The sequence below is a fragment of the Notolepis coatsorum genome (genome assembly GCF_963971535.1).
Source record: "Notolepis coatsorum genome assembly, contig: SCAFFOLD_1190, whole genome shotgun sequence".
In the NCBI taxonomy this organism is placed as follows: domain Eukaryota; kingdom Metazoa; phylum Chordata; class Actinopteri; order Aulopiformes; family Paralepididae; genus Notolepis; species Notolepis coatsorum.
Genome location: NW_028171249.1, coordinates 17777 through 32500, shown reverse-complemented (window position 1 = coordinate 32500; position 14724 = coordinate 17777). Strand labels below are relative to the sequence as shown.

The following is a 14724-nucleotide window of genomic DNA, read 5'->3' as shown; positions in this document are numbered from 1 at the left end:
AGGTAACACTCAGCCACTAGATGGTGCTATAGGTAACACTCAGCCACTAGATGTTAAAGGTTTGATTGATTGATTGATTGATTGAAAAGTTTATTAACAGATTGCAGAATGGGTACAGTACAGTACAGCTCAATACATACAATTGTTAAGGGGATGCAGACCAGAGAAAGGCTTTCGTCTTGTTTACATCAGGGTCCCCCATTTTCAATTCATCATAACATATATGACACACACGACATACAGATAGACAGTACTGCTACATTTATACATTTATGACATACCAGATTTGCAAACATATTTGTGATACAAAAAGTGTCCAGAAAAAGAGTGTATTGACGTAGTGCTATAGGTGCTATAGATAACATTCAGCCACTAGATGGTGCTATAGATAACATTCAGCCACTAGATGGTGCTATAGATAACATTCACCCACTAGATGTTAAAGGTGCTATAGATAACATTCAGCCACTAGATGTTAAAGGTGCTATAGATAACATTCAGCCACTAGATGGTGCTATAGATAACATTCAGCCACTAGATGTTAAAGGTGCTATAGATAACATTCACCCACTAGATGTTAAAGGTGCTATAGATAACATTCAGCCACTAGATGTTAAAGGTGCTATAGATAACATTCAGCCACTAGATGTTAAAGGTGCTATAGGTAACATTCAGCCACTAGATGTTAAATGTGCTATAGATAACATTCAGCCACTAGATGTTAAAGGTGCTATAGATAACATTCAGCCACTAGATGTTAAAGGTGCTATAGATAACATTCAGCCACTAGATGGTGCTATAGTTAACATTCAGCCACTAGATGTTAAAGGTGCTATAGATAACATTCAGCCACTAGATGTTAAAGGTGCTATAGGTAACATTCAGCCACTAGATGTTAAAGGTACTATAGATAACATTCAGCCACTAGATGTTAAATGTGCTATAGATAACATTGTGCCACTAGATGTTAAAGGTGCTATAGATAACATTCAGCCACTAGATGTTAAAGGTGCTATAGATAACATTTAACCACTAGATGTTAAAGGTGCTATAGATAACATTCAGCCACTAGATGTTAAAGGTGCTATAGATAACATCCAGCCACTAGATGTTAAATGTGCTATAGATAACATTCAGCCACTAGATGTTAAAGGTGCTATAGATAACATTCAGCCACTAGATGGTGCTATAGATAACATTCAGCCACTAGAGGTTAAAGGTGCTATAGAATAGATAACATTCAGCCACTAGATGTTAAAGGTGCTATAGAATAGATAACATTCAGCCACTAGAGGTTAAAGGTGCTATAGAATAGATAACATTCAGCCACTAGATGTTAAAGGTGCTATAGATAACATTCAGCCACTAGATGTTAAAGGTGCTATAGATAACATTCACCCACTAGAGGTTAAAGGTGCTATAGATAACATTCAGCCACTAGAGGTTATATAGTCGTACTGGCGAATCACGTCTCGCTCTTTCGTCATACCGAGATATACCTCATCTCCAGTACCTACTGTACTACATGAACGAAAACAAAACACCCTTGCACTTGACCAGGCCCCGCCCCAGTGACCCTTATAAGTCACCAGGCGTGGTCACACTCGCCCTTCCTCTTTTTTCGTTTTCCATCATGGCCGTGCTTTGCACCCTGTGTAACTAGCGTTATGAAATGTAAAGAGAAATTGCGCAATGTTGGGGTTTCGCCGGAGATTTTCCAGCCCCTGGAATCTTCTCGGCATGTTCCAACGGCACGTTGGGTCTGTGCTGGTGTTTCCTCGTCTTTTGGCAGCAGATCGAGGGACGACGTGCGATGTGTAGCTATCGAGCTAACTCGCACCCAGGTAGGCTCTGTGCCATCAGGCATTAACGCTGGTGTTAGTAATGCTGCTTGTTGTCCTGTGAGACAACCGAGTTGTGTATTGGCGCAAGGGGCAGGATATCTGGGTAAACGTGACTCTGAGTTGGACATTTTCCAGGCTATCCTGGAGCGCGCTGCTAATACTAATGCTATAATGCTGGGTCACTGTTCTAATGTTCCCCGCTGTGGGATGTCACCGCTTTTCCCTCCTCTTCACCGGTTCATTGATGAAGGTCAGTCGGTAGCTAATGTGGGAGGTTTTGCTGAGACTTATTTACCCTTTTTACAGGTAAATGGGTTGACAACAGGGCGCAGGGCAGGTGTGCCGTGGCTAAAGAGTCAGGTAGCATCGATCCTGTGCCCCGGCGGGGTTGAACGGTGTCCCGGCAGTCGGCCCGGCAGGTGGCAGTATGGACTGATGAGGGTTATACTGCCATAGGATGGAATTTAGCTGCGGCCAGTGTCGTGGCTCAACTGATTGTTTTTCTGTCCACATTAGCGTCAGGTAGTGGGGCTACAGGACCAGCCGACGCTGAAAACATCTTGCGTGTTTTTGGGGTTATAGAAATCTTGAATCAGTCACAAGCTATAACCGCTGGGAGGATTAGGATGCTATCAACACTTGTTAATAGGCATCTCTGGTTGGAGCAGTCTTCCCTTGGGGAGGAAGAAAGGTTTCTTCTCCTTAAGGCTCCTCTTTCCGTGGAAGGACTTTTTTGTCGTTCTGCGGAAACGCTGGCGGTTTTTGACCTGGGTCCCACACCGCCTCACGCTATGCAGCCGGAGGTAAGAGCACGGCCTCATCAGCGACTATGGCGAGGCCCTCGACCGGTGGCCATGTTTCCCCCGCCAGAGGTACCCTGGGCGTTGAGTCAACAGGTGTCCACAAGGCCGACAGCCTTGGCGGCCGAGGGATCGGCCATATTGGATGAGCACGGCCTGAGAAACCGTCGCCGTCCTGCCGCATGCAGCCCGCTCTCCGATCACTCCCTCCCCCAACACCAGCGGAAAAGGGGCTCTGATTTGTTTCCTTTGGCTGCGGGCCGCGGGCCTTCGTTGAAGCGCATGCGGCCCCACGTTTCGCTTCTCATGGGGACAGGGGCTGACACCCAGTTGATGGCTGAGCCTGGGTCTGTCCATGAGAATGTTGTGCTGTCACGTGGCTCCCTCGCCACGCGTTATGCGTCTGCGATTGGCGAGCCTGGTGTTACGTCTGCCACCTTCGAAGGTTGTCAGCAGGGGGACTCGAGGCCTCTTCGAAAGAATGCTCAGCGCGGGTTTCCCCGACCTCGCCTTCGCCAGGCCGGGTATCACGTTGGTGCCTCCCACTCCCGCAAGATCGGCAGTGGTCTGGCAGGCGCGCGTGATTTGGGTGGTAGTAATATCACTGCAGGGCTACGGTGTGTAGGAACCCATGGGGTCCTCACACCTTGCATGTCCAGCTGCAGAACGACTCCTCAGCATGTTCTGGAGGGGTGTTCAGTGGGGGAGCTTTTGTCACCTGGTTTGATCAGCTTCTCCCATATCAAACCGGCTCTTTCTGTCGGGGTCCCCCCTTGGGTGCGATTGCCTCGTGGGTTGTATCAGGGACCGTTGTCCCGATTCCACGGAACGCCCTGCCTGCACGGTTGGCGGGTTCAGAGTTGGCTACGCACAGCGGGAGGGACCGGGCCGCCTATCTACAGTTCCTTGCGGCCCAGCACCAATTGGCGGCGGGTGCGCTCTGGGATTATTGTCACATATGGCTTCAACAGTGCCGTATGTCGAGGTGAATGGTGAGAACGTTGAGGCGGGGGCTTGTCTTGCAGTTCGCACAACCCCACCCTCCGTTTTCAGGTTTGGTGCAGACCCTATTGTCAGGGTCGGCAGCAGTGACAGCTCTGGCCGACGAGATCCAATCTCTGTTGGCGAAGCAGGCCGTAGTCGTGGTCCCACGGGAGGACGCGATGTCGGGCGTCTACTCCCGTTATTTTCTGGTGCCCAAAAAAACGGGAGGTGTCAGACCTATACTGGATCTGTCTGCGTTCAATCGTCTGATTGTGGGGAGACGGTTCAGAATGTTTACCGTCAAACACCTGTTAAACGCTGTCAGGGTGGGGGAATGGTTCACCTCCATAGACCTGAAGGATGCGTATTTTCACATCCCGATTTTCCCTCCTCACAGGAAATACCTACGGTTCCTGTTTCAGGGCGTAGCGTACGAATACCAGAGGTTGCCGTTCGGCTACTCTCTGGCCCCCCGCACATTCACCAAGTGCGTAGAGACCGCGCTGGAGCCTCTACGTCGTCGAGGGATACGAATTATTTTATATCTCTACGACATTCTGCTCCTCAGCCGGTCGGAGGAGGTCGCCAGGTCTCATACCAGGCTGGTAGTGGAATTCCTCACCAAGCTGGGTTTTGCTGTGAACTGGAAGAAGAGTACGCCTCTTCCCAGTTAACAGGTGGAGTACTTGGGCTTGGTTCTAAGCTCAAGGCCCATGAGGGCAACCCTCTCTGAGCAACGGCGAGTGTCTATCCTCAGCATGCTCAGGGGTTTCCGTCCTGGCGGGACGGTCACGGCGCTGTATGTGATGTGCCTGCTCGGTATGATGGCATCCGCTCACTCTGTGGTCCCTCTTGGCCTCCTCTTCATGAGGAGGATACAGAGGTGGTTTTCCAGTATGAAAATAGACCCGGTGAGGGACAAGTGGAAACGGTTGAAGGTTCCCTTGTCGATACGGGGAGATCTCGCCCACTGGAGGAGGCCTGGTACCCTCACCAGCGGGGTCCCCATGGGCAGCAGGCAATCACACGTCATGGTCTTCACCTCACAGGATGGGGGGGGACGTGTCGGACCGAAGCAGTGGGGGGCAGCTGGACGATCCATGCTGCCCGGTCTGCCCTGCACATCAATGTGTTGGAATTGAAGGTGGTCCTCCTGGTCCTCAGGCGGCTCGCCCACTTGGTGGTAGGCGAGCACGTTTTGGTCAGGACGGACAGCATGACAGCAGCAGCGTATATCAACAGACAAGGTGGAGTATGCTCCATCCGTCTGCACTGGGCGGCGTTCAGGCATTCAGGCGTTCAGGCGGCGTTCAGTCTCACAATCTGCGCAGTCTGAGGGCGCTCCACATCCCTGGCAGGGAGAATGTGGGTGCAGATGTGATGTCGCGGGGCGGTCCTCATCCCGACAAGTGGGGACTACGTCCAGACATAGTCAGGCAGATCTGGGACCGCTTCGGGGAAGCTTCGGTGGATCTGTTTGCGAGCAGACAGTCTCACCAGTGCCCCTTGTGGTTCTCGGTCAGTCGGGGGGACGATCCTCCCTTGGGGGTGGATGCCTTCTCGATGTATCCATGGCCGCCCGGGCTTCTGTACGCTTTTCCCCCCACACATCTGGTAGGTCAGTTGTTGGAGCGGGTACGTTGGGAGCGCAGGACCTTGATCCTGATTGCGCCGGACTGGGGCACGGCTGTGTGGTTCCCGGTCCTGATCCAGCTCTTGGTAGCCCCGCCGTGGCCTGTTCCTTGGTCGTCCTTTGCCCTCTCTCAAGTGCACGGGTCTCTGTGGCGGTTCCCTGTGCTGGGCCAGCCGCTGATGGTTTGGCTGGTGAGAGGGTGAGTCTGGAGAGGATGGACCCTTCTGTGGTTGACACCATCCCGAACGGGCATGCTCCCTCCACTATCGAGGTTTACGCGGGTATGTGGCGTATTTTCCAAGAGTGGTGTAAGGTGGGGGGCTGGAACCCGGTGTCCTGCCCCCTGGACGCTGTCCTTACCTTCCTTCAGTCTATTCTTGATAGACTGTCGGCTTCGACGGTGAGGGTATATGCTGCGGCTATATCCTCTTGTCATGAGGGGTTTGAGGGCGTTACGTTGTTCAGCCACCCTCTTGTGAAGCGTTTCCTGCTTGGCGCTCAGCGCCTTAAGCCGGTGAAATGTTCTCTGTCTCCAAGTTGGGATCTTCACTTGGTCCTCGGTCGGTTGTCCGAGGCCCCGTTTGAGCCTCTTGAGCAAGCGCCTTTGGAACAGCTGTCTTTCAAGACTGTGTTCCTGTTGGCCATCACCTCCGCTAAGCGCGTGGGTGAGCTCTGTGCTCTCTCGGTGCGGCCTGAGTGCCTGTCTATTCATGTCAATAGTGGTGCAACTCTGAGGCCTAATCCAGTCTTCGTGCCAAAAAATATCCGGAGCTCTTTTCGCTCCATGGATATTGTGGTTCAGGCGTTTCATCCGCCTCCTTACGCTAGTGATTTGGAGGCGAGCCTTCACCTGTCGTGTCCGGTCCGGGCTTTGGGGATTTACCTCAGCCGGACTCAGGACCTCAGGGCTACCGATCAGCTTTGTCTGTTACGGTGGCTCTCGCGCTGGTAAGGCACTGTCGAAACAGCGCCTGTCACATTGGTTGTGCGAAGGCATTGCCCTTTGCTACACGTTGGCTGGGCTGGCCCCCCCTGGGGGTGTCAGGGCGCACTCCACTCGTGGGGTGGCGGCCTCTGCCGCCCTGTTAGGAGGGGCCTCGGTGGAGGACATCTGTGTTGCGGCCACATGGTCCTCCCCGGGTCCCTTCGTTAGGTTTTACCTCATGGACATGACTGGGGGTTCTGTTTCCCAGGCGGTTCTGAGGTCTGGAACCTCCCCTGCTTCCCGCCTTTTGGTGGGTTAGCAGGGATGTGTGGGTGGGCCGCCTGTGCTGTGCGTTTAGAAGTTTCTAGTTCCCTCTGTAAAGGCCGAATGAGTGTTTTTTGTTATTTATTATTATTATTATTATTATTAGTATTATTATTATCATTATCATTATTTTTATCAATAGAAGGTTACAATTTATGGGAATGTAATGATTGAGGGGAATGTTATGATTGAGGGGAAGGTTATGATTCTGTGTAGCCTGTTGGGTGGACTCTGTGGCGCTGTGAGTGGATCACCTGCACCTGTCGGGTGATCGGGCACAGCGCAGCGGAGATCATTAGATAGGTGATAGGAATCAGCTGTTGGGCGGTAGCCGATGGGGAAACCATATGATTTTCTTACCGCTTCAGGACGCTTTCGGAAACTGTTTAGATTACACTTTAAGCAATTAGACCAGGTTATATGACGTTTTAGGATCACTGTGATCAACCCTCCCATGTAACCTACTTATTCTAATTAAATCGGGTCACCACATCGGTGTCTGATAACGGAGCTTAATGTGTGGAAAACTATTTCTTTGGACGTTGAGCGCGTATGGATTCACTCCCCGTCTACACCAAGAAGCGGCATTCTGGCATGTTGCCGCTATATTAAGTAAGAAAATCGCGTTTATTGAACCCCAACCAGCTTCAATAAAGTGAAAGAGGCATCGCGCAGATATTGACGCGACCCAAGGCAGAGGCGCGCGTCAATAAGCACAACACCAGAGGAGGACTCGCAAGAGGACTGACAACAAGGGGCCAGCATTGTTGTGAGAGACAATCAAAGATCAGCGATCAGCAGGAAGGAATCGATCCACATCAGCACAGTGAATGATCACAGCCCGAGGACATCGCTGCCTGTGATCAGCTACAGGATCGATCAACGAAAGCATCACCACCAAGAGGGGAGGATCTTCCCTCCCGGCTCGAGGACATCAAAGGGAACGTGCGTGAGTAGAATGTATGAATGGAATAGACACTACCACGTACGTGGCGCGCGCAAACGGCGCTGTGGAATATAAGCCAAATTATAAAACTGTCTTAAGAACTGGTGGATAAATATAGACAAGATGTCGGATATTGAAACAGAGAATATGGATTTGACACAAGCGGATATTGAGCTGAAACAACTAATGGCATCACGTAAAGCCAGGCTTGCAGCATGCACCCGCAAGAAAAATTAGATTATTCTGATGATGAAATCAAATGATGAACAAGGAGTAAGAACGGACATGGCACTGTTCAATAAGACACTCAGTGCTTTTAAGTCAGCAATTGAGTCTGTACAGCCGTATTTACAGGAAAGCGATGAGGATGAAACACAACGGTATAAACCAAGAATAGATGAATTCAATGCATTTATTAATGTGATGGAAAAATGGTTGATGGAAGGGAATAAGGAAAGGCAAACTCCAGCCCAAAGTCCAACTGGGTCTGGGATCCAAGAGTCTCCAGTAGAGACTCAAGATGAGCTGGAAAGGGACCTTCAGGCTACAATAGGCCCAGAGGATAGCGTTTCCAGGGCCCCATCAAGATCATCCAAATCATCCAAATCATCAAGTAAAAGCCAATCATCCAGGTTATCTGCCGCCCGTCGAAGGGCTGAAAACGAGAGGGCCACCATTCTGGCAAAGGCCGCTGCACTTTCAGCCAGACAAGCCATAAGCCTAAAGGAGGCTGAATTAGAGGTTGAAACAAATCTAAATAAAGCTAAAGCCATAGCTGAATTAAGTCTGCAGGCTAGCCTAAAGGAGGCTGAATTAGAGGTTGAAACAAATCTAAATAAAGCTAAAGCCATAGCTGAATTAAGTCTGCAGGAGGCTAAAGCCAAGGCTAAATTAAAGGCTGAGAAGGATAAACTCGACTTTGACACAGACATGGCTGTATCAGCGGCCAAACTCAAGATACTGGATGAGTATGAGACATTATCACAAACCAACTCATCTAGAACCACGAGGTATCCATCACAAATTAACCAGCCACCCTCTCAAGAGGACGGATATGTGTACAAGATGCAACCTAGAGATGGTATGAATGATTATGTTGACCAAGCACATGCTCTAGACACCTCAGAAGGACTACCGATATTGCAATCCACGGTAGAATATGCATCCATAAATGCTGTTCCAAAAATCCCTGTGCAAAGACAGCTCTTGGACCAGTATGCATGGGCGCACACAACAACAACAACAACATCAGCAACAACAACAGCATCAACAACAGCAGCAGCAACAACAGCAACCACAACAACAACAACAACATCAGCAACAACAACAGCAGCAACAGCAGCAACAACAGCAGCAACCACAACAACAACAACATCAGCAACAACAACAGCAACAACAACAGCAGCAACCACAACAACAGCAACAACAACAACAACAACAACAACAACAACAGCAACAACAACAACAGCAACAACCACAACAGCATCAACAACAGCAACAACCACAACAACATCAACAGCAACAACAACAGCAACAACAACAACAACAACAACAACAACAGAGGCCTCCACAAGTAGTGAGACCCAAACAGCCATATATACAGCCACTACCACCTGTACAGTATCGACCACCACCATATGTGCTACCTCAGCCACAACCTTGGCAACAACCACATGCTCCATATCAGCATCAGAACCCTGTGCAGCTTCAGCTACAACCATCTGGAGCTACTGCAGGACAACAGGGTCAAACCCAAACAGACCAGGTTCTATCAAATGTCATGGCAAGGCAGAACGACATTGCAGATATACTTGTCTCACAGCAGAATCTGGCGCTACTCCCAACCAGGGAGATTCCCATGTTTAACGGAGATCCTATGAACTTTAGGTCATTCATGCGAGCCTTCGAGTATGGCATAGAAAATAGAACCACCAGCGAGCAAGATAGACTCTACTTTTTAGAACAATACACCACAGGGCAACCTAAAGATCTTGTGAGGAGCTGCCTACACATGCATCCACAGGATGGATATGTGGAAGCCAAAAGACTACTTAAAGAGAATTTCGGTGATGAAATAAGGATAACTAATGCTTATATAAAGAAGGCCTTGGACTGGTCCAGCATCAAACCGGAGGATAGTCAGGCTTTGCGCGCCTACGCCCTCTACCTGAGAGGATGCAGTAATGCAATGCAGGAGCTCCACTATATGGATGAGCTGGACAATCCATCTAACCTACGACTGATCTTATCCAAGATACCCTTTAGGATCAGAGAAAGGTGGAGGTCAACAGCCTACGACATCCAGGAGCGCACTGGGCAAAGAGCCAAATTCAAGGACCTTGTGGCTTACCTGGAAAAACAAGCCAAAATGGCCTCCGACCCATTGTTCGGTGATATTCAAGACTATGGTACTGACAGAGCTGCCCCAAGGTACCTCAAGACGGCAGCCTCTGGATGGCAAGCACGAGCAGGAGCATCAGCCGCACCGGTTAAAGAGAGAAAGGAGAGAAGCAGCTTTGCCACGACAGTGACACCGGCCACAAACATACCGTCAACCGTCGGTAATGTAGGATGCAAGGCAGATGGCTCTGTGGCTTTTAGAACTCCTTGCTTGTACTGTGCAGGCGATCACTCACTTGAAGCCTGCAGGAGGATAAGAGCTCAGAAACATCTAGACAAAATAGAGTTCTTAAAGGTGAAAGGACTTTGTTTTGGTTGTCTCACCAAGAGACATCTCAGTAGGCACTGTAGCCAGCGGATGAGGTGTCAGCATTGCCAGAAAGAACACCTGACTCTGCTACACATAGAGACAAATGACCAAGAAGGACCAGGCCATCAAAAGGGAACAGTCAGGTCTACGACATGGAAGGTGAAAACACCTCAACAGGTGAGGACACCAACCGTGACAAAGAAAACTGTGGGTAGTGCTCTGGTGAGGCTGGGTGAAGATAATGGGGCCGGTAAGGACTGTGCCTTAGCCATCGTGCCAGTTAAGGTGAAACAAGCTGACGGAAGTAGGTATATAACTACATATGCCTTCCTGGACCATGGCAGCTCGGCATCCTTTTGCACAGAGAGCCTCATGAGGAAGCTGAATGCTAAGGGCCGGAAAACCTCAATTCTCCTTACAACCATGGCACAAGAGAAACCAGTCCCGGCATATGAGATATCAGGCCTGGAGGTAGGCAACATCGATGACGACACATTTCTTGCACTGCCTACAATTTACACGCAACCAGCCATCCCTGTGTCAAAGGAAAACATCCTTACTCAAGAGGAATTGAAAAGATGGCCCTACCTGAAAGATGTTCACACCACTCAGATTGATGCAGAGGTGGAACTTCTGATTGGAGTCAATACCCCAAGAGCCATGGAACCTTGGCAGGTCATAAACAGTCAGGACGACGGGCCATATGCGGTGAGGACACTCTTGGGATGGGCGGTTTGTGGTCCACTTAACATCAACGCGGTGGATGAGATGGGAAGACCCAAAGCCACAGCAAATAGAATATCAATCGCGAAACTGGAGGACCTGCTTGTGGAACAATACAATCAGGACTTTTCTGAAAAGCACCATGATGAGCAGAATGAGCCATCGGTAGAGGACAAAAAGTTCATAAAAATCGCCACCAGTTCAATAACCTTAAAAGATGGTCATTATCACTTGCCACTCCCCTTTCGAAAGGGAGATGTGATGATGCCCAACAACAGACAGGTGGCGACACAACGAGCCATAGGCCTGCAAAAGAAGCTCAGGAAGAATGAGGAGTACCATGCAGAGTACAAAAGCTTCATGGAAGAGGTAATCAGCCAGGACTACGCAGAGAAGGTACCTCTTCAAGAGCTAAGCAAAAAAGATGGCCATGTCTGGTACATACCCCATCACGGGGTGTATCACAAAAGAAAGAAGAAATTACGAGTGGTGTTTGATTGCACATCATCATTCCAAGGCACATCACTCAATGATGAACTGCTTCAGGGTCCAGACCTGACAAACACACTAATAGGAGTGTTGTTAAGATTCCGTCAAGACCAAGTAGCCTTCATGGCAGACATACAAGGAATGTTCCATCAGGTCAGAGTCCATCCAGATCACATTGACTTTCTCCGATTCTTATGGTGGCCAGATGGCGATATCACCCGGCCGCTGGAAGAGTACAGGATGAAGGTACACCTGTTCGGTGCCGTATCTTCACCTAGTTGTTCCAACTTTGCTCTGAGACAGACAGCGGAGGATAACAGTGATCATTACGGCCAAGAAGTCACCGATACCATCAGGTCTAACTTTTACGTTGATGACTGCCTGAAGTCGGTGGAGACAGTGAGCCAAGCCGTCAAGTTGACAGAAGGACTCAGAGAAGCATGTGCAAGAGGTGGATTCAGACTCACCAAATGGGTGAGCAACAGTAAAGAGGTGCTGGCTAGCCTCCCTGAAGAGGACAAGGCCAAGCAGAACGTTGAGTTGGATCTTGATTGGGAGAAACCACTCACTGAACGGGCTCTAGGCATCCAATGGAACCTTGAAAGTGACACATTCAATTTCCGAGTTACTATCAGGAATCGACCCCTAACCAGGAGAGGCATTCTTTCCATTGTATGTTCCATGTATGACCCACTTGGTTTCCTAGCTCCTTATGTGCTCACGGCAAAAATGATTCTTCAAGAGCTCTGCAGGAACAAGTGCGGATGGGATACAGATATCCCGGAGCCACTGGCAAAACGGTGGAAAGAGTGGTTTTCAGACCTGGACAAGCTGTCAGAGCTCAGGATAAACAGGTGCATGAAACCCGCCGGTTTTGGGAAACTGGAAGCTGTTCAACTCCACCACTTCTGCGATGCAAGCGAATCAGGATACGGCACAGTGAGTTACGCAAGGTACACAAATGACCAGGGCAAGATACACACGGCATTTGTGATGGGAAAAGCAAGGGTAGCCCCTCTGAAACAAGTAACAATCCCTCGGATGGAACTTGCCGCAGCTACTCTGGCTTCCCGTATGGACAGAATGCTCAGAAAAGAGCTACACCTGACACTGAAAGAGTCGGTACTATGGACAGACAGCCAGACAGTCCTAAAATATGTCTACAATGAGAAAAGACGATTTCGGACATTTGTGGCCAATCGCCTCGCCATTATTCAGGACCTCACCACGGCATCTCAATGGAGGTACGTGAGCTCGAAGGAGAACCCTGCAGATGAGGCATCAAGAGGTTTGGATGCTGACAGGATGCTCAGGTCAAAGCAATGGTTCAGTGGCCCAGAATTCCTACAGAAGGGAGAGGAGCACTGGCCGAATAGACCAGAGGAATTATATGGTTCGGTGCACCAAGATGACCCAGAAGTCAAGAAAGAGGTCTTTGTAAGTAGTGTTACGGTAGAAGAGGCGAACCCGACAAGTCAGCTGATTGGGCACTACTCAACCTGGAATAGGTTGACAAGAGCAGCTGCGTGGTTCCTAAGACTAAAACGACTACTTCGAGCCAGGCTCCAAAAGAAGGAGCCAGGCCCTAGCATGGATCAAGCCTCCACCGACTCCATAGTGCAAACTAGCCTGTCAGTAGAGGAACTGACTAAGGCCAGGCATGCGCTCATACGCTACTCTCAAGAGCAGCACTTCAAGGACGAGATAACATCCCTCAGGAAGGGAAAATCTGTGAAGCTATCCAGCTCCATTTTAAGACTGGATCCTCTCCTGGATGATGGATTGCTGAGAGTGGGAGGTAGGCTGAACAAAATGGCCATGCCAGTGGAAGAGAAACACCCACTGATCCTGCCCAAACACACTCGCATATCAGGCTTGATTGTGAGGCAGATCCATGAACAACTGCAACACTCTGGGAGAGGACACACCCTTTCCAGGCTAAGGGAGCGATACTGGCTACCCTGCGCTAATTCCATGACCAGGAAGGTCATTAGGGAGTGTGTAGTCTGTAGACGTGTACTAGCCAAGCCTGGTGTACAGAAAATGTCAGACCTACCCGTGGATCGGATAACGCCGGACCTCCCACCTTTTACTCATGTGGGTATTGATTATTTCGGCCCCATAGAGGTAAAGAGAGCACGGAGTACCGTCAAGAGATGGGGTGTCATTTTTACTTGCCTAGTGACACGGGCCGTTCATCTTGACGTAGCACACTTCCTCGACACTGCATCCTGTATAAACGCCATCAGAAGATTCATTTGCAGACAGGGTCCAGTACGCTCCATAAGGACGGATCAAGGGACCAATTTCGTTGGTGCCCAGAGAGAGCTAAACCAGGCCCTCAAGCAGCTGGACCAAACTAAAATTAGCACCATAATGGCGGACTCTGGAGTAAAGTGGATTTTCAATCCCCCCTCTGCGGCCCACTTCGGTGGGGTATGGGAGAGGTTGATCAAGTCGACAAAAAGGATCCTCCAGTCGGTCCTGAAGGAACAAAAGGTGGATGATGAGACTCTCCTCACAGCACTGTGTGAGGTGGAAGCCATTATGAACGATCGCCCACTTACCACGGTGTCCAACGACCCCAAAGATTTAGAACCCCTCACACCAAACCACCTACTCCTCTCGAAGGGACAACCTGTTATGCCTCCAGGTGTATTTGAGAAGGAGGATATGTACACCCGCAGAAGGTGGAAACAGGCACAATACCTGGCCGACATCTTCTGGAAACGCTGGGTGAGGGAGTGCTTGCCCATGATGCAGGAAAGATGTAAGTGGCAGACCCAGAAAGAGAACTTCGCCCCTGGTGACTTGGTGGTCATAGTGGACGACACAGCGCCCAGGAATTCCTGGCCGCTTGGACGGATCCTGGAAACCTTTCCGGATAACAAGGGCCTGGTACGAAGTGTCAGGGTGAAGACCAAGACCAATGTGCTACAGAGGCCAATCACGAAGCTTTGCCTACTACTGGAGTCAAAGGAGGATTGCCAGCTGTAATGAACACTCGCCCGACCATATTTTGTAATTGTGTAGGCACAATTAGGGGCCGGTGTAAAGGCCGAATGAGTGTTTTTTGTTATTTATTATTATTATTATTATTATTATTAGTATTATTATTATCATTATCATTATTTTTATCAATAGAAGGTTACAATTTATGGGAATGTAATGATTGAGGGGAATGTTATGATTGAGGGGAAGGTTATGATTCTGTGTAGCCTGTTGGGTGGACTCTGTGGCGCTGTGAGTGGATCACCTGCACCTGTCGGGTGATCGGGCACAGCGCAGCGGAGATCATTAGATAGGTGATAGGAATCAGCTGTTGGGCGGTAGCCGATGGGGAAAC

At 49.6% G+C, this 14724-nt stretch overlaps 1 protein-coding gene across 1 annotated transcript in view; it reads left to right on the top strand.

Moving 5' to 3' along the window:
• LOC311248301 (fibrillin-2-like) overlaps positions 1 to 11622 on the top strand; it is a gene marked incomplete at both ends in the record, with an annotated part of 40567 nt that extends 28945 nt beyond the window's left edge. Inside the window, 3 exons of the mRNA XM_084339207.1 lie at positions 10531 to 10637; positions 11142 to 11285; positions 11584 to 11622. Coding sequence (XP_084195333.1) covers positions 10531 to 10637; positions 11142 to 11285; positions 11584 to 11622 — 290 coding nt within the window. The remainder of the gene's footprint in view (positions 1 to 10530; positions 10638 to 11141; positions 11286 to 11583) is intronic.
• Positions 11623 to 14724: the final 3102 nt, after the last annotated feature.